At 39.7% G+C, this 21,691-nt stretch overlaps 1 protein-coding gene across 1 annotated transcript in view; it reads right to left on the reverse strand.

Moving 5' to 3' along the window:
* Positions 1–21,691, reverse strand: part of LOC126471405 (xaa-Pro aminopeptidase 3-like) — a 201,516-nt gene that overhangs the window by 26,012 nt on the left and 153,813 nt on the right. Inside the window, exons 4-5 of the mRNA XM_050099533.1 lie at positions 12,099–12,402; positions 1,299–1,540 (exon numbers count right to left, since the gene is read on the reverse strand). Coding sequence (XP_049955490.1) covers positions 1,299–1,540; positions 12,099–12,402 — 546 coding nt within the window. The remainder of the gene's footprint in view (positions 1–1,298; positions 1,541–12,098; positions 12,403–21,691) is intronic.

Here is a 21,691-nt window from a genome sequence, read left to right on the forward strand (position 1 = left end):
TTGAAATATATCAATAATTTATTACATTTTATACGATAAGTACAATCTTTGACTTTGAATGATTATTCAGTATTACATTTTTCATATTAAAACCACCTTCCAGAAATGGGATTGATTAATCATTTGTGATAAATTTGCATAACAGTCATCTGCAGATGCGTTCACATTAAATGCCAACATGTGTACATTTTAGTATCAAAAATGGATATATACATTTTCAAGCCAATTTTTACGATTAAATGGAAATGATATTGGATACTACACAATACCATCCCTGTAGAACTGAGTTAAAATAATCTACAAATCAATCTGTACCTTCTATTCCTCAGAGGAATTCTTGAACAGAAATAGTTAATCATTTTTACGGGAAAAATCTATAAATGGATAGTACGTATCCACATTAACCCATTTCTTTAATTTTTTAATGTTTGCTTTTCAGATATATGTGAACAAAACAGCATACCAAGAGGTAAATATTTATAATATATTTTAATGGCTAAATAATGACCATTTGGGCAATAGAGCTTGTCTCATAATTAATATTTCTGTGAACAGTTGTGCACAGTAGAGCTCCACAGCTAAATGAACTGCAGTAAGTATACTCTCAAATATCTCAACCCTGGGTTGCATGACATACTTTCACCACCTGCATGACCACAGCTATTGGACGGAGCTTCATGGAGCAAGCAAAACTATGTCTTTCACCCACAAGTATCTGGCTTGGCTAACAGCAGGAAATAAAATGAAGTTTTCTAGAAAGAAAACTGCTGTAGAAAATTTCTATGTGAACTGCATATAATCAGTCTCTTTACCCTAAAAATGTCATTAGCCAGCAATACACAAATGATCATTAACATGTTCTTGTGCACCATCTCAGGTTTCTACCATGAAAGTGAGAATGAAAAAGTGGTTTAAAGCCAACTGCAACTGGTAAGATTTCTGTAAGTCAGTTAAATTACTATTTTATAAGACCTCTATTCGGAAACAACAGAAGAACATCCTTTATGCTACATGACAGATCAACATAAATCTTAAAAAATAAAGACTTAGAACACTTCAGAAAAAACTGAATAGTAGCCTTGTAGACAGATGTTGGCCAGTCAGAACAAGCCTACGGCCTAACCCATGAGTGATGTAGGAAGCTTTGAAAGTGACTTCTTGGATTCCATATTTAATGAAATCTTTAACTTCTGCATGCAGTGTTATCAAGTGAGGTCGAATGGTGAGTAAATAATTAATACTGAGTACTATGGCATAAAATAAATGAAAAATGAGAGAGCGGCTCCAGTATTACTCACAGAAGCTCCATCTTTATTTCTAAAACTCCGAGAAATAACCCCTGCAGCAATTAATTTCTCCCGAATGAGTGTGCACATGTGGTGAAAGAGAGCATCCAGTGGAGGAAATGTTGAACAGTGCTGTATTAAGGACATCTGCACTTCCAACAAGGCCTCATATAAAACCTGTTGCTCATCTGAAAACTTTCCCGAAACAGGCCATGTGCGAGTTATGTCACTACAGTATCCGTGGTACTCACAACCTGAAACACAAAAATATCAACTGCTGTTGACACTGTGTATAAAAGACACTACAAACAGGCAACACGAATAAAATACAAACAAACAATGGGAAAAACAACTGAAAAGACAAAATTATAAAGCAAATCCTTTTTTGTTACATGAAAATGTCTTAAGTTGTGCACAACAGCAAGCTTACATGAGAATTTCAAGTAAAAAAAGAAAAAGTGTAACACAGCTTAGTGAACAATGCCACTGAAAAGTTTGCGGAGTACTGTTACGTTGAGCAGAGTTTGAATAAAACATATTTTTTCAGTAGAGGTGTGACATGTATCCTGCTTACAAAAAATGCCACAGAAACTACCATGATATTGAAAATGGCGTACAAAGATGATACTAAGGGAAAACTCATGCGTACAGGTGGTTTTCTTGATAACAAAGATAATAAATTAAGTTGACAAACCTCATTCTGGACATCTATTAACTGCCTGAACAGATGAAATTGTCAAGAAAAACCACAAACTTGAGCTTGGAGAACGTCTGAACACAACAGAGTCAACTGGATTTCTGAGAGCTTAGTTCAGTGAATTTCAGTAGAAAATTTGAGAAAGAAAAGGGTCGTTGCCACATTTGCGACTAAGGTTTCCACTGACCAGCAAAAAGAGCAATGAGTGGAAGCATGTTGTGCATTGAAAGAACAATTCCAAGCTGCCTCAGAATTTTTTCCAACCTCATCACTGGTGACAAGTCAAGGCGGCATAGTTACAACCCCAACAGCAAACAATAATGAACCGAATGAAAGATAACATTGTGACCTAGCTAAAAAAAAGGCTTATCAAATGAAGTTAAAAATCAAGAAAATATCCATTTCTTTTATCTTAACTGATTCTTCTCCCTTCTTGGTAAAACAACATACACTTTAAGACAAAAAAAGATGAACCATGAAGGAATTCTCCAAATGGGCAGAAATCGGCAGATGTGACGTACATATAAAGACAAGCAAATGATTAAAATTTCAGGAAATTGGATGATTTATTCAAGAAGAAGAGCTTCACAAACTGAGCAAGTCAATAAAATGTTGGTCCGCCTCTAGCACTTATGCAAGCAGTTCTTTGGCTTGGCACTGATTGGTAGCGTTGTTGGATGTCCTCCTTAGGGATATCGTGCCAAATTCTGTCTAAGTGGCATGTTAGATCATCAAAATCCGAAGCTGGCTGGAGGGCCCTGCACACAATGCTCCATAGATTCACAATTTTGGTGCAATCCGGTGACCTTGCTGGCCAAGATAAGGTTTGCAAGCATGAAGACAAGCTATAGAAACCCCACTGAGTGCAAGCTGGCATTGTTTTGCTGATACATAGGCCTAGGATGGCTTGCCATGGAGGGAACGGAGCACAGAATAATATTGACGCAGGGTGGTGCTGTAAGGGTGCTGTGGATGACAGCCTAAGGGATCAAGCTATCAGAAGAAATAGCATCCCTGACCATCACTCCTGGTTGTTAGGCCGTATGGCGGATGATGGTCAGATTGGTTTTCCACTGCTTTGTGGAGTGACTATATGGCAGGTGACAGGTTGGTATCCCACCACTGTCTGCAGTGTCTCCAGCCATGTCTTCACTGGTCATTGGGGCTTAGTTCAAAGTAGGACTCATCACTGAAAACAATTCTACTCCGTTCAATGAAATTCCAGGCTGAAGACGTGTCTGGAGATGTTCCAGACAGTGGTGGGATACCGACCTTACTGTTGCCCACCATACAGCCCGACAATCACAACTGTTGGTCTGGATTGCCATTTCTTTTCACAGTAGACCCTTCACGTTGTCATCTGTGGCACCGATACAGCAGAACGGTACATCAATGATACTCTACACCCCATTTTGTTGTCTTTCATGGTAAGCCATCCAGGCCTTACATTTCAGCAAGATAATGCCTGCCTGCATGCAGCGAGAGTTTCTACTGCTTGTCTTCATGCTTATCAACCCCTACCTTGGCCAACAAGAATGTTGGATATCTCCCCAACTGAGAACATTTGAAGCATTATGGGCAAAGCCTTCCAACGCGCTGAAATTTTAATGATCTAATGCACCAGTTGGACAGAATTTGGCATGATATCCCTCAGGAGGAGATCCAACAACTCTATCAAACAATGCCAAGCAGAATAATTACTTGCATAAAAGCCAGAGGGGGACCAACACATTATTGACTTGCTCAGTTTTTGAAGCTCTTTCTCTTGAATAGATCACCCAATTTTTCTGAAATCATACGCACTTGCTCAGTTTTTGAAGCTCTTTCTCTTGAATAGATCACCCAATTTTTCTGAAATCATACTCACTTGTTTGTCAATACATCTACATCATATTTACCAATTACTGTCCCATTCAGATAATTTCTTTGCAGTGTTTTTTTTTTTTCTTTTTTCTTTTTTGTCTTAGAATGTGATAATAAATGAGAAGCACAATACTGTGCATGTTCTACAGATTAACTAATTTAGTTAATCGGTTTTCAGCTTATGAGGTCATCGTCACACTTTAACTGACTATCATCATCATCAAACAAGTTACAATATTTGTGAACAACACTGGTAAAGATGTTACTCATCTAGACTGAAGTGCAAACACACAGTATATGTCATCTTTGACAGTGCAGTGGTAATGCAATTAAAAGGTAAAAAGTTGAACAATAAATACAAATGAAGTGGCACACCAGGAAAAACATTAACACTACACTCAAAAAACTGTTCCTACATGACAGTTTAAATTAATTTAACAATTCCAATAAAATAAAATTAGTACTTGAAATGGCAATTAAAGAAAAGCCTAGAGAGATACTACATATAGAATGTAATATGGAAGTAGACTAAAAGATGGAATTGATAAATGTCACAACAGAATATATGGAGTACATTGGTAATCACAATAAAATTAAAATAAATAAGTACAGGAAAATCGAGGAACAGAAAGGAACAGGCAGTGTAAGGAAGCATTGGAAAATGGAGAGAGGATTTAGATTAAATAAAATTTAGAAGGGGGGAAGTATTGAGCTGTGTTTGGTCATTTAATATTAAGTCAGGCCTGGGAGGCCAGATGTTTGTTGATTTCCAGGGCTTCCAACTGGTTGAGTTTTCGGTCTCTGTTATAACACCATCACATAGGGAGGTTTTTTCTAGGCACAAAGAGAATACCACAATTAAGTAGTAAGTATAAGGACATCTTCCTCCAATTCACCAGCATTATGTACTATGTCCACACCAAATAAGAACCTACGATCAAAAATAAACAGTGCCACAACTGGCTGAAAAGAGCTTTGCCCTGCCACAGCCCATCATTGCCTTCAGAGATGGAGTGAAAGGTGAGAAGAAAGAATTGTTCTTAATTGTTTCCTGAGGTTCAAATTTTATTTAACTGTTACCAAAGTGGGTGAATTCAGAATAGATTCCAGATTTTTGGAAAACAGTAAAACATAACATCCCATCCCTTAGGAGGCCATTTTGTTATAATGAGTGACCACATAATTATGACTGTTCTTTCTTATTTCATGGCCAATTCAGTTTAGACTAGAAAAGTAATAGTGACAATCTAAACCACAGTATTAGCTGCTCACATAACCACTTCTGCTTGCAGACTGCAGCTATCGACAATGTCTGGTGTGCTACCATGTCTTGCTAGTGACATCACAGCATTAGTTGAGTAAGTTTAGTGCCAGAAGCTGGAATCCATTCTCTCAGTATTCACCAATTGAACAAATTTAACCTGCATGTAAAAAAAGAGCTTTTAAAAAGGTAACTGGTGCCCCCCCCCCCCCCCCTTCTTATAATCCTGCAAAATCTCCTCATCAAACTATGTTGCAAAGCTAATAAATTTAGCTCATTTATTAGTAGCTCAATTACACAGCTACAATATGAGTGAAGGTAAATTATATTATTTCAACCAAAGGATAAAATTTCTGTTCAAATATCACACACACTGAAAAACTGAAATGACATCAGGATATCAAATACTAATGTAGTTAAAAAGCAGGATAAAAGGAAAAGTAGATAAGTACACTGGAGAAGACCAATTTGGATTTAGAGAATGCAGAGGGGCAAGAGAAGCAATTTTGGCATGACGCATGCTATTGGGGAGAATGATGGATATAAATAGAAGAACTTGGGTTACCTTCTCTGAATTAGAAAAAGCTTTTGACAGTGTGAACTGGGAGCTACTCTTCAAAGGTGTGAAAAAATAGGACTTCACTGGAAGGATAGAAGAATGATCACTCAACTGTATAGAACCAAAGCATAAAAATAAACATCAATAATATTGAGGAAGAGACCAGGATTAGAAAAGGAGTTAGACAAGGACGTTGCCTATCTCCATATTTATTTAATGTGTTCATTGAGGAAGCTACTCATATGATGTAGAAGAAGGCAAAGGGAATAAAAGGCAATGGTGAAAGGATACATTGTACTAGATTAGCTGGTGACATTGTGATAGATGGAGACTCTGAGAAAGAAATGAATAGAATGTTGCAGGTCCTATCAGACACTCTCAAACTAAGGAAATTGAAAACTGTTAAACCGAACAGGGTCCCCGTACCTGATAGAATCATTGACACATTCTATACAAAATTTGTGACTTAGTTAGCCCCTCTTTTAACCATAACATACTGTACATGCTTCAGGAGGGGAGGGTGGGGGGAATAAAAGACTGTACCCTGTGGTTTGAAGAACGCACAGGTCACATCCATCTCCATCTACCAGAATGGTAGCAGAAATGGCCCACAAAATTACCATCCATTATATTGAAAACCATTTGTTATAGAATCTTTGAACATTTTCTGAGCTCAAACATGCAGATATTTTGAACAAAATGACCTCCTCCATGCCATCACAAGTGGATGTCAAATACATCAGCTGTGTGAAGCCTAACTTGTGCTTTACTCACGTGATATTCTGAAAGTCATAGACTATAGATATCAGATAGATGCAGTATTTATTGCCTTCTTTAGAGCATTTGACTCAGTATCACACTCGTGATTAATAACAAAGCCAACTTACCAAGTTCCAAGAACCAGTATTAAGTAAGGGATATACTACAGCCCCCTACATATTGCTCTTGCATAGATTGCAAAGAAAATATTAGAATAACTGCAACATGCAAAGAGGTATTTAAGCAGAGTACACAGAGTATGGATGAAGATTCAGAGAATGAGTTGGCTACTGAGTTAAGTTTTGGATAACTACATATAGCACACACACAAGGCGAATAAGGTGAAACTGTGTATCTAGTAGATCATACATTAAATTGCACAATTTTCCATGCATGGCCCTCAGTAGTAAGAAAAAAATTTGAAAAATAGAAATATAAACCCACTAATGAGAAATGTACTTCATAATCTGTAAATGGTAATGGGATATAAGCTAAGAGGGTGGAAGAACCACCAATATATGAGGCCTTGCACAAGCTCAGTCTGCATAAAAGAAGCCAAGATTTATAGGCAAAAAGGAGAACAGCAGTCAGAGGAAAGAAAGAGAGAGAGAGAGAGAGAGAGAGAGAGAGAGAGAGAGAGAGAGAGCTGGCCCACTAACCTCACTTCCTCTGGATCTCAAATGAAAAAATCCACTACACACAAATACCTCCCCATGTCGTTTATAATCAAACATCCAGCAGCCAACATGGTATGGTGTGGCACCAGCCTTGCCTCCTATTGTCGCAAACAGCACTGTCATCATGGCACTGCCCCACTTCCACGGGTCAGGTGCCTCCATTGGTATCCTTCCATTGGATGATTATTTATGTCTCCTCCTGTTCACTGTGCAGTCAGTCCACACACAGAGCTTTATTCCAAGCAAACCTAGTGTTTCCTCAATCACAGTTCTTTCACCAAATGCACTCTATACTACAAACTCTATGGCAACCGCACATAATGACCTGCCACTCAGAGTTATTCCAGCCAGTGCCCTCTACAGTCTATGCTGTATGCCAGTTGTGCCTAGTGGTCCATGAATTGGAGTACACCACAGCTCACCACTTTGTGGGACTTTGTCTCAGGCTCATCTCTGAGCTCACCATCTCACAGGACACTGCCTTCACAGACTTCATCCACATATGAACATCCACAGTCCAATGTCAGTGATTATCCACTAGGACATTCCTGTACAGTATCAGTTCTTACTTGCTGGGACATTCCAGTGCTTCAGTGATTACCTGTCTGACTGAATCAAGCAGTACTGACTCTTGTTCCAGTAAACTGTTACTGTATTTTGTTTATCAGACTGAATAAAATGCCATTGTTTCTGCCTACCCAGGCACATCAATCGTAGTGTGTCAATCCCCTCAGTCCCAAACATTACAAATACGTACTCTTTGTGCTTCCAGTGTCTCCTGCCAACCTCATTCGTTTTTTATGTTACTCTTCATTTCCCTGTTCCAAAAACGATCTCACTATTCCACACAATAGCTATTTTCTAAACTACTTCCCACATTTGTTTTTCTGATCTTCCATCTTTTACCTCTTTCTTTTCATTCCTCATATGCCATAGCATTTTAGTCTATATAAACTTATCTTGCAATGAACTACTGCTACTCCTGTGTCATCTCAGGTTTTGTTGGGGTGTTTTTCTATTTTTTGCACAATATTTTGACTACTGATCCAGTCCTCTCCTTCAGGTGCTCTGTGTTGTGCTATTATGTGTACTCACTGCCTGGACTGCAACCAGACTGTGAATTATTGTTGGACTTGAGTAATTATTTAGAGCTGATTATGAGTTTGACTCCTGATGCAAACTATATCCTTTGATGCTGTTTGGTTTCCAGAGCCCATGCAGATATTCCCTGAAACACACACTCTCTTAGCATTTTCCAGCTCTGATGGATGATAGCTGGCAAGATTTTAATAAATTGAGTGCTGGACCCAAGCCTTGTTTAAATTGTACCTGTTTATTAGATTTTCCACCACCTTTATTTCAATAGACTTCTTAATTATGTTGTCAAAGAAACTTGGACTTGCACCATGATACTGGTTTCCTCATATTTCATTTCATGATTACATTCGAAATGGAGCTTGGCAACAGATTATTTGCTTGGTTGTTTTAGGCAGGTGTGTTGTCAATGTTCCTTGCATATCTCCTTGATTTTTCTAATACTCTGCCCCATGTAATACATGTCACATCTGCATGGAATATCGTACAAACCTGGTTTTCAGAGACCTAGATCACCTTTAACATTACACTCAAGACTTTTTATCTCTGTTGATACACTGGATGCCATGTCTACATAGGAAGCTACCAATCCTCCTGGATATTGGACCAGCATAAGATAATACACAATTCTTGGCTGCATTTTTGTTCTGGGAGCAATGCCCACTCAATCTGCTTATTTGAGTACCCATTTCTTCAAAACATTATTTATGTGTTGTAATTCTTCAACAATGTTCTCCTTGCCTGAAAGTGTTGAGCTACGTTGTCTAGAGTCCTCGGCACGAAATTTCTTTGCAAAGAGTCACTTATCTACCTACACTGGTTCAATATCCAGAAAGACTGGTAGACTCCTATGGAAAAATGTCATCTAGTGTACTTTTCTCCCATCAGTAAAGATAAGTCTTCTTTGTAATATTAAGGATGACCTAGGTCTCTGAAAGCTGGGTTTGCACAACATTTCACACAAATGTGGCACGTATTATTTGCAGAAGACTATTAGAACAATCAAAGAGAGATTCAAGAAACATCAGTAACAGACCTGCAAAAAAAAAAAATCAGCTGTCACTGAGCATTATCTTGAATATTATGCCAAGCTTCTGAGACAGCATAATTAAGGAAACTATCAAAATAAATGTGTCAGAAAATCTTATGAACAGTGATGGAAATTTCTATTTAAATGATGTCTGGATCCCTGCACTCAATTCATTAAGATCTTGCCGGCTATCGCATCCACCAGAGTTGGGAAATGTTAAGAGATTGTGCATTTCAGAGAATATCATTACCGGTTTTGAAAACCAAACCGCATCATCAAACGACATAGTGGGCACTGGGAGCAGAACTCACAATCAGCTGTAACTAGCAGCATAAGACCAACAATAATACAGTCTGGTTGGACTCCAGTCAGTGAGTATTTATAACAGCATAAGTCACATCACTTGACAAAGATGATGACTGGGTACATCATAAAATATTGTGCAAAAATTGGAAACAGCAACTCGGCTGTGTTCTCTGAAGCACTCCAAGACTGCTGCTGGTCCTACTACTACTACTTCTACTACTATTAGGATTACTACCATACATAAACTCTCTGTTTCCCCCCTCACTCATTTGTTTTCTTCCTCGATTATAAAAAAGGAGGTATCATATATTACTTTTTTCACTGGAAGGAATAAAGATAACAACTCTCCATACAGTTGTGTTGAGTTCTGGCTAGACACACACACACACAGATATATATTAGAGGGGAAACATTCCACGTGGGAAAAATATATCAAAAAACAAAGATGACGTAACTTACCGAACAAAAGCGTTGATATGTTGATAGACACACAAATAAACACAAACACACACACAAAATTCAACCTTTCGCAACCAACATTTGCTTCATCAGGAAAGAGGGAAGGAGAGGGAAAGACGAAAGGATGTGAGTTTTAAGGGAGAGGGTAAGGAGTCATTCCAATCCTGGGAGCAGAAAGACTTACCTTAGGGGGAAAAAAAGACAGGTATACACTCGCGCGCGCGCACACACACACACACACACACACACACACACACACACACACACACACATCCATCCGTACATATACAGACACAAGCAGACATTTGTAAAGGCAAAGAGTTTGGGCAGAGATGTCAGTCGAGGCGGAAGTACAGAGGCAAAGATGTTGTTGAATGACAGGTGAGGTATGAGCGGCAGCAACTTGAAACTAGCGGAGGTTGAGGCCTGGTGGGTAATGGGAAGAGAGGATATACTGAAGGGCAAGTACCCATCTCCGGAGTTCTGATAAGTTGGTGTTAGTGGGAAGTATCCAGATAACCCGGACGGTGTAACACTGTGCCAAGATGTGCTGGCCGTGCACCAAGGCATGTTTAGCCACAGGGTGATCCTCATTATCAACAAACACTGTCTGCCTGTGTCCATTCATGCGAATGGACAGTCTGTTGCTGGTCATTCCCACATAGAAAGCTTCACAGTGTAGGCAGGTCAGTTGGTAAATCACGTGGGTGCTTTCACACGTGGCTCTGCCTGTGATCGTGTACACCTTCCGGGTTACAGGACTGGAGTAGGTGGTGGTGGGAGGGTGCATGGGACAGGTTTTACACCGGGGGCGGTTACAAGGGTAGGAGCCAGAGGGTAGGGAAGGTGGTTTGGGGATTTCATAGGGATGAACCAAGAGGTTGCAAAGGTTAGGTGGATGGCGGAAAGACACTCTTGGTGGAGTGGGGAGGATTTCATGAAGGATGGATCTCATTTCAGGGCAGGATTTGAAGAAGTCGTATCCCTGCTGGAGAGCCACATTCAGAGTCTGATCCAGTCCCAGAAAGTATCCTGTCACAAGTGGGGTACTTTTGGGGTTCTTCTGTGGGAGGTTCTCCCCAATCCACCAAGAGTGTCTTTCCGCCGTCCACCTAACCTTCGTAACCTCTTAGTTCATCCCTATGAAATCCCCAAATCACCTTCCTTACCCTCTGGCTTCTACCCTTGTAATCGCCCCCGGTGTAAAACCTGTCCCATGCACCCTCCCACCACCACCTACTCCAGTCCTGTAACCCGGAAGGTGTACACGATCAAAGGCAAAGCCACGTGTGAAAGCACCCACGTGATTTACCAACTGACCTGCCTACACTGTGAAGCTTTCTATGTGTGAATGACCAGCAACAAACTGTCCATTCGCATGAATGGACACAGGCAGACAGTGTTTGTTGGTAATGAGGATCACCCTGTGGCTAAACATGCCTTGGTGCACGGCCAGCACATCTTGGCACAGTGTTACACCGTCCGGGTTATCTGGATACTTCCCACTAACACCAACCTGTCAGAACTCCGGAGATGGGAACTTGCCCTTCAGTATATCCTCTCTTCTCGTTATCCGGCAGGCCTCAACCTCCGCTAATTTCAAGTTGCCGCCGCTCATACCTCACCTGTCTTTCAACAACATCTTTGCCTCTTTACTTCCCCCTCAACTGACATCTCTGGCCAAACTCTTTGCCTTTACAAATGTCTGCTTGTGTCTGTGTATGTGCGGATGGATATGTGTGTGTGTGTGTGTGTGTGTGTGTGTGTGTGTGTGTGTGTGTGTGTGTGTGCAAGTGTATACCTGTCCTTTTTTCCCCCTAAGGTAAGTCTTTCCGCTCCCGGGATTGGAATGACTCCTTACCCTCTCCCTTAAAACCCAAATCCTTTCGTCTTTTCCTCTCCTTCCCTCTTTCCTGACGAAGCAACCGTTGGTTGCGAAAGCTAGTATTTTGTGTGTATGTTTGGGTGTCTATCGACGTGCCAGCGCTTTCGTTTGGTAAGTCACATCATCTTTGTTTTTATATATATATATATATATATATATATATATATAGACACACACACACACACACACACACACACACACACACGTATATAAATTTGTACCTGCATCCATCAGTACCATGTCTCCATCTCTCAACACCTGGTCATTGTTAATGTAATGAATAATATTGGCACGATCCCCACCAGCTACTACTGGGGGATAAGCAAGTTGCTGTGCCCCATGCATTCGACACTCAAAATCAACATGAGCTTGCAATTCATGTTCTGTTGTGCAATTCTTTGTGATGGACATCGTTGTTGCAATTGCTTTGGATGCTATTTCACATGAAGTCTTCATCAAATTTATTTCTGCATCAGATTTGTAAAGACGCAGGCGGTGAATGAAAGGTCTTGGTGATGACCAGGTCTACAAGAGAGAGAGAGAAAAAAAAATTATGTTTTGGCTATATAAAGCAGTTCAAACACATTCAGAGTGAGTTTTATGACAACACACAAATTATATATTGAATAAAAACATGCACACAAATTCATCCAGAGCCTTGTCTCCTATCAAAATATTTAATTTCAAACTTTCTTGCATTACAGTAGATGACACTGATATACAGGGTGATAAAAAACAATCTGAAAAGCTTCGACAGATGATCCAGAGCAGACTGTGCTGAGAAATAAATGTTAAGGAAAAAATGCAATATGTTGCACCATTTCCAAGTTAATTAGCACTGAAACTGGGTAATCTGGCCATGGCATGCACAAATTCAAGTTGCTGCCAGAGACAGTGTCAGAAAACATGGTGTTCTTCGATTGGTTTCCTAAACCCTGAACAAGACAGCAATGCAAATTTGGATGTGGGATGGTAGTAAGAATTAAACCAGAGCCAAAGGCTGAGCAGTCTCGTGCACTCTCATCTATTCTATAAGAACAACTGACACTAATTGTATCTGGCGAGCTGCTTCAATCTGCACATGAGGTGGCCAGATTGGCTAACTTCAATGCTAATTAAATGGCACAAAGTATCAATTTCTTTTCTTAACAATTCTTTCTCAGCCAACCTATCCTTAACGCGCTTTTCAGACTGTTTCTGACCACCTTGTGTAATATCACAAAGGAAAGTTTCACACATTACTGAGAGAGAGAGAGAGAGAGAGAGAGAGAGAGAGAGAGAGAGAGAGAGAGAGAGAGAGTTGACAGTTCCATTTCCATTCGGGACCAAAAAATTAAGTGACGGGGGAGGGGGGGTTAGCACACTGGTGAGATGATAGTTTTATACAATGATCAAGTGCAAGGCTAGATGATAAAATAAAACAAAAAACTATAATAACTGAAAGTGTTATTACATGAACACATCTATACAGCATTTTTCAACAGCACAATAACTAATTATACCAGTTATAAAATTTACACATACAGCTTTGTGACTTACTAATTACATCACCAACTACAGCACATTAGTTACTTTCTGAGATCTTTCTATTGATACAAATACTAAATAAACCCATCCCAACAGGCCAAAGAAAGCCCAATGGTACCGACAAATGGCTATGTCATCCTCAACCAACAGGTGTCACTGAATGTGGACATGGAGGGATTAAAGGTCAGCATACCACTCTTCCAGCCATTGTCAGTTGTCAGTTTTCTATACTGTACCACTACTTGTCAATCAAGTAGATCCTCAACTGGCCTCACAAGGGCTGATTGCAACCCGCTTGTCAACAGCATTCGGCAGACCTGGACAGTCACTCATCCAAGTTCTAGCCAAGCCCACCAGTGCTTATCTTTGGTCATCTGACAGGAACCAGTGTTACAAGTGTGGCAATGTCATTGGCGATACAGATACCCCTGGTCACAGTGGGGCAATGTTAATCAAAAAGTTAACTTCATTAAACATTAATCTGTTGCTAAACAAGTTAACGTTGTTAAATGTCAGGGCATTACTTTACAGTAGATTTAGTACAAGTTAAAGTTAATCATTTATCATTAATTCATAACAGTAAACTTTATGTTGTGGGAGTAGTGAAATGAGCAAATGAATCAAATCCATTACTGTTGATTAAATAAGAAATTTTTGAAGTTCAAGGATAAATAAAAAACACTTTAATCATTTAGTTTTGTAATTATTTAGGATCAATATTAAATCATGGGAGAATCAAAATAATGGTGTCTGCCAAATATTCTCCTTGAAACTGAACTTTTGCTGCAGTTTTAAATCTTTATCAGCTTGTCAAATGACTTTGATTTGATATGTAACAATAAAGTTTATTATGCGCTGGTCCACACTAACTTGAAACACACTACTGCTAATTGCTGCAGTGCTAGAAGACTCTCCAATGCTTCTCTGTCATATTCTTTCAACCGGGTTACTGCTATTAGCTCTGCTGTCAATATCTGAATGCCCAGGACTGATTTTTCTCTTTGAGTTTCTTCGGCCAGACTCTTTCTTCAACTATTTCTTCAAACTGTACATACCACAATTCATGCGCTCTGCTTATGCATTCTTTCAAATTGTTAAGGATTGAAGTGTGAGCCATAATTGTTGGTTTTTTGAGGCAAGCACAGTTTACAATCGATAAGTATTTGTTCTCCCGATCTGGCTGCAAAATTAGCCCGGGATACTGTCCACATTGAGGCTGATCCCTCACCTGTGGTAGAGTGGGAGGTCGTCTCGAGGTGTGGCAGGGGGCAAAAGACATTCTGGAGGGCTGAACGGAAGGCCTCTCCAGTTTGTCTGACGAACCGGTTTTGGGCTCTGTCTCAGGCTGATACTGATCTTCGGCCAGACATGGCTGCTTGTCCTGTTCCAGAGGTTGCCCCTCAGTCTGCAAGATCCGGGCGGTCGCAGAGGGTGGGCTTACCGGTAGTTGGGAGCTCCAACGTAAGGCACGTAATGGGGCCCCTTAGGGATATGGCAGCAAGAGAGGGGAAGAAAACCAATGTGCACTCTGTGTGCATACCGGGGGGAGTCTTTCCCGATGTGGAAAGGGTCCTTCCGGATGCCATGAAGGGTACAGGGTGCACCCATCTGCAGGTTGTCGCTCATGTTGGCACCATTGATGTGTGTCACTATGGATCGGAGGAAATCCTCTCTGGCTTCCGGCGGCTATCTGATTTGGTGAAGACTGCCAGTCTCGCTAGCGGGATGAAAGCAGAGCTCACGATCTGCAGCATCGTCGACAGGACTGACTGCGGACCTTTGGTAAAGAGCTGAGTGGAGGGTCTGAATCAGAGGCTGAGACGGTTCTGCGACCGTGTGGGCTGCAGATTCCTCGACTTGCGCCATAGGGTGGTGGGGTTTCGGGTTCCGCTGGATAGGTCAGGAGTCCACTACACGCAGCAAGCGGCTACACAGGTAGCAGGGGTTGTGTGGCGTGGACTGGGTGGTTTTTTAGGTTAGATGGCCTCAGGCAAGTACAGAAAGGGCAACAGCCTCAAAGAGTGCGGGGCAAAGTCAGGACTTGCGGGGACCAAGCAGCAATTGGTATTGTAATTGTAAACTGTCGAAGCTGCATTGGTAAAGTACCGGAACTTCAAGCGCTGATTGAAAGCACCGAAGCTGAAATCGTTATAGGTACAGAAAGCTGGCTGAAGCCAGAGATAAATTCTGCCGAAATTTTTACAAAGGCACAGATGGTGTTCAGAAAGGATAGATTGCATGCAAACAGTGGTGGCGTGTTTGTCGCTGTTAGTAGTAGTTTATCCTGTAGTGAAGTAGAATTGGATAGTTCCTGTGAATTATTATGGGTGGAGGTTACACTCAACAACCAAGCTAGGTTAATAATTGGTTCCTTTTACCGACCTCCCGACTCAGCAGCATTAGTGGCAGAACAACTGAGAGAAAATTTGGAATACATTTCACATAAATTTTCTCAGCATGTTATAGTCTTAGGTGGAGATTTCAATTTACCAGACATAGACTGGGACACTCAGATGTTTAGGACGGGTGGTAGGGACAGAGCATCGAGTGACATTATACTGAGTGCACTATCCAAAAATTACCTCGAGCAATTAAACAGAGAACCGACTCATGGAGATAACATCTTGGACCTACTGATAACAAACAGACCCGAACTTTTCGACTCTGTAAGTGCAGAACAGGAAATCAGTGATCATAAGGACGTTGCAGCATCCCTGAATAGAGAAGTTAATAGGAATATAAAAAAAGGGAGGAAGGTTTATCTGTTTAGCAAGAGTAATAGAAGGCAGATTTCAGACTACCTAACAGATCAAAACGAAAATTTCTGTTCCGACACTGACAATGTTGAGTGTTTATGGAAAAAGTTCAAGGCAATCGTAAAATGCGTTTTAGACAGGTACGTGCCGAGTAAAACTGTGAGGGACAGGAAAAACCCACCGTGGTTCAACAACAAAGTTAGGAAACTACTGCGAAAGCAAAGAGAGCTTCACTCCAAGTTTAAACGCAGCCAAAACCTCTCAGACAAACAGAAGCTAAACAATGTCAAAGTTAGCGTAAGGAGGGCTATGCATGAAGCATTCAGTGAATTCAAAAGTAAAATTCTATGTACCGACTTGACAGAAAATCCTAGGAAGTTCTGGTCTTACGTTAAATCAGTAAGTGGCTCGAAACAGCATATCCAGACACTCCAGGATGATGATGGCATTGAAACAGAGGATGACACGCGTAAAGCTGAAATACTAAACACCTTTTTCCAAAGCTGTTTCACAGAGGAAGACCGCACTGCAGTTCCTTCTCTAAATCCTCGCACAAACGAAAAAATGGCTGACATCGAAATAAGTGTCCAAGGAATACAAAAGCAACTGCAATCACTCAACAGAGGGAAGTCCACTGGACCTGACAGGATACCAATTCGATTCTACACAGAGTACACGAAAGAACTTACCCCCCTTCTAACAGCCATGTACCGCAAGTCTCTAGAGGAACGGAAGGTTCCAAATGATTGGAAAAGAGCACAGGTAGTCCCAGTCTTCAAGAAGGGTCGTCGAGCAGATGCGCAAAACTATAGACCTATATCTCTGACGTCGATCTGTTGTAGAATTTTAGAACATGTTTTTTGCTCGAGTATCATGTCGTTTTTGGAAACCCAGAATCTACCTGTAGGAATCAACATGGATTCTGGAAACAGTGATCGTGTGAGACCCAACTCACTTTATTTGTTCATGAGACCCAGAAAATATTAGTTACAGGCTCCCAGGTAGATGCTATTTTCCTTGACTTCCAGAAGGCGTTCGATACAGTTCCGCACTGTCGCCTGATAAACAAAGTAAGAGCCTACGGAATATCAGACCAGCTGTGTGGCTGGATTGAAGAGTTTTTAGCAGACAGAACACAGCATGTTGTTATCAATGGAGAGACGTCTACTTTTCACAATATATATAAATGACCTAGTAGATAGTGTCGGTAGTTCCATGCGGCTTTTCACGGATGATGCTGTAGTATACAGAGAAGTTGCACCATTAGAAAATTGTAGCGAAATGCAGGAAGATCTGCAGCGGATAGGCACTTGGTGCAGGGAGTGGCAACTGACCCTTAACGTAGACAAATGTAATGTATTGCGAATACATAGAAAGAAGGATCCTTTATTGTATGACTATATGATAGCGGAACAAACACTGGTAGCAGTTACTTCTGTAAAATATCTGGGAGTGTGCGTGCGGAACGATTTGAAGTGGAATGATCATATAAAATTAATTGTTGGTAAAGCGGGTACCAGGTTGAGATTCATTGGGAGAGTCCTTAGAAAATGTAGACCATCAACAAATGTGATGGCTTACAAAACACTCGTTCGACCTATACTTGAGTATTGCTCATCAGTGTGGGATCCGTACCAAATCGGGTTGACGGAGGAGATAGAGAAGATCCAAAGAAGAGCGGTGCATTTCATCACAGGGTTATTTGGTAACCATGATAGCGTTACGGAGATGTTTAGCAAACTCAAGTGGCAGACTCTGCAAGAGAGGCACTCTGAATCGCGATGTAGCTTGCTCGGTAGGTTTCGAGAGGGTGCGTTTCTGGATGAGGTATCGAATATATTGCTTCCCCCTACTTATACCTCCCGAGGAGATCACGAATGTAAAATTAGAGAGATTCAAGCACGCACGGAGGCTTTCAGACAGTCGTTCTTCCCGTGAACCATACGCGACTGGAACAGAAAAGGGAGGTAATGACAGTGGCACGTAAAGTGCCCTCCGCCACACACCGTTGGGTGGCTTGCGGAGTATAAACGTAGATGTAGATGTAGATTATTTAAATTCACCCACAGATTTTCATCAGTTGTAGAGCTAAAGTCCGATTCCATGATTTAGTTTCTACACACTATCTACTAACAAAATATAGTACATGTGAACTTAGTAAACAAACAACAATAAACAGCCAACACCTGCAGTTTCTCTCACTTGCACTCGGCTGTTTACATCAGTTGCACGCACTCCAGCATGGCCACACAGGTACATGACCTGAACTTGTCAGAACATGATTTCCGCACATCGTGTGGTGTCATTTTTGTCATAAAGAGTGGGTACCTAATAAATGATTAAAGGGTTCAAAGAAAGTTAATGGAAGTTATAGAGTCTATTAATGATTTTTTTCAAAATTAAGTTAAAAGTTGGTGCATTACTCAAAAATAAACTTTGTTAATTAATGATTCTTGGATTAACTGTCTTGTGCCCAGCAATGCCCCTTGCAAAATTTTGGATGTATGGAAATTTAACTGTAATTTTGTTTCCATGTTAAACGACAAGTCCATGATAATTGATTATGTGAGTTGTTTACATCTCAGAGGAAGGGAAGGGTGTATTACATTAAATTTTAGATTCCCAATAGTGAGCTGAATAAGCCACTTTACAAATCAGGAGAAAGACAAAGATATATCACCTCCAACAAAATCATGCTTCATGGAGTACTCATCTGTTCAACGGAAACTTTGGGTTGATATCTGCTTTAATTACTTAACACACATCACTCTTTGTAATACCTACATCCAAAACAAGTTTTTTGCAACGAGTATATGTTCTAGAAGACAACCTCTCTGCTTTCAGGAACAACAATATTTTTCATCTGGACTGTTACTAGATTTATTTACTTCACAGTTGTGATTTGAGCATGCCCGCCACTCTCAAGTGATAATGTACCATATCACTTGAGAATGGCACACATGTAAAACTCGTGATTGTTAAATAAATGAATTCAGTAACAGTCTAGACAGAACTCGTTTTCAGATCTGAAATACTGTTGGGTTGTGGAGACACACACACACACACACACACACACACACACACACACACACACACACACAAAGAAAAAAAATGAAAGCTCTCTGCTGATCATAAGATTAGATAAGACAAGAAATTGTGAGAGACTAAATACTGAATAGCAATCAAGTCAGGTAGTGAATAAGTATCTCTCTATTCCATAAACAGGTCTAAGAATGTTACGAGAGTAGGGTGTAGAAGGGTATGGGGAGTGAGAGGGAGAGAGAAAATCCAGGTGATGTAGATGTGTAAGAAAAACTCATTAATGAATCATTTGGAAGACAAGCAAATTCTAATTTTGTAACAAGATGCTATGGTCATCCAAAAAGGACTACTTCATACTGAATTTATCTCATTTTTTGGGATTATTACTCAAAATGTGTGTACACCACAGAGAAGAAACAGTCAGTTACTACACTTGACAGCTAAAACATCTTATTTTTAATAACAGAATCATACATTTGAGAAGTCAAACAGATTGAACTTCTCCATGAATGGTGAGAACGAAGGCATTTTAAAATAAGAGAAATTCATTTCTGGATTCTGGAAAAATTAACAGCTGCTGGTGTCTAAAAACACCAGAACAGACACTATTCTACTTACGTATGTTTTATGTTCAATTATGTTGAATGATTTTCTATCAAAAGCGATCTGCTTTTGACAAACATGTATCACATCTTAATCTCAAAAGATACATTAAACAACACAATGTTGAAAGCTTCATATGGATTTAAACACACTCACTGCCAAAACTCAACCACAATTCACTTCTACGGCATAACAACGTTCTCCTGATCTGTCAGAAGTAAATCTATTAATGAGCACATACAACTACAAGGCTTCTCAATGAAAATAGGACCTTAATTGTGACAGTATTATGGGGAAAGCTATGAAATAGTTTCACCATGTTCTAGTTCATATTTAATAAACTTGCATCATGGTCAACACTTAAAAATAAGAAAGGAAAAAATGCACTAACTGTGGAAAATCAGAAAGTTGCAGTAAAACTAAAAAAGCATATTGTGTTCAGTCTCCTTTTAATGATGCCCACATGAGAAGTGAACAAAACAGCCAGTGCCATTAGTTATTAGTTATTTATTCAACTTATGATCGCTCAGAATATATTTGCACTTTATCATCTTACAGAGGTAAACTTTTTCTTAATTTGCAGATATTCCTCATTTGCAGATTTAAGTTAATCAGCATTAGCAGCACTAATCATATATTAAAGAGCTCAGTGCTTTAATAGAAATGCCTTAACATATCACAACACAAACTATCTATGCAAATGTCAGAATGTCAGTACTTCAGGATGTTTACATTAGTAAGCAATTTTGTGTATGTCTTTTACATTACAACTCTGAAATAATTATTTTTATGTACTGAATAAAATGTGTGATTGTGGAACATAGTAGATTGACACAGTCTAGTATCACAAAACATACACAGACACCCTTTGCACTTAGTGAGGCTAATTGATGATACAAGAATATTTTTTAAATATTTTGCAAGAGGCAGACTGAGATGAAATTTGTAAGGTACAAGTATCTATATCATTTCACACAGTTGACAACAGACTAGGCAAATATGGTGAAAGAATTTCTCTACCACAAGCACATCTGCAAACGTGAGATTACAATCAAGGGGACCAAGGGAATCAAAGTAACATGTCTTCTGAAACTAATAAGTTAACTTAACTGTTAACTAAAAATAGAATAACAAGCAGAATAAAAGCAGTTTGTTTGAAAGTACACATTTGTAAAATCAAACTCTGCTGCTCAGTAACAATCAATACTTTATTACTCCACCCTTTTAGATTAGATTAGATATAGTTTTTGTTTCAATCTTGAGGAGATCCTCTATGGTGTAGAAAATGCCAGGAAACAAGAATACACAACACATATTTACAAAGAAATATAAATATGCTAATGTACCATCCACAGATTCCAGTGAAATGGTCCTCATAGATGTGTAAAAAGTCCAAAAAAATCTTGAACACATTTTCAAAGAAAGACAATAGCAAACTTGTCGCAAAACATGTAAATGTTCAACACACTGAGGTTCACATGATAATTCTTAGGCTTTTGTAACCATGCATCATCAAACACAAAAATCATTTTATGGTACTTGTTTACAGTTGATCACATTACTGCAGTGAATTTGTACAGAAGTTAGATTGTACATAATATTCACATGATTTAATATGTTTAGTAAGATACACACATCAGTTGATTCTATTGAGAAATTCATCAATGGAGTAGAAGGGGTTGGCCACCAATAAATCCTTTAGGGTCCTCTAAACTAAAACTTAATTAGTAATTAACCTGTTCATGGCTGTTGACAAGTTCTTGAAAATGTGTGTTCCTGAATAATGGACACCCTTCTGGATTAAAGTACCTGACTTTAAATTTCAGTGAAGATTATTCTTATTTTTATTATTAATTCATGAACTAAGCAGCAAGTTTGAAAAAGAG

This window comes from Schistocerca serialis, chromosome 3, assembly GCF_023864345.2.
Source record: "Schistocerca serialis cubense isolate TAMUIC-IGC-003099 chromosome 3, iqSchSeri2.2, whole genome shotgun sequence".
NCBI lineage: Eukaryota > Metazoa > Arthropoda > Insecta > Orthoptera > Acrididae > Schistocerca > Schistocerca serialis.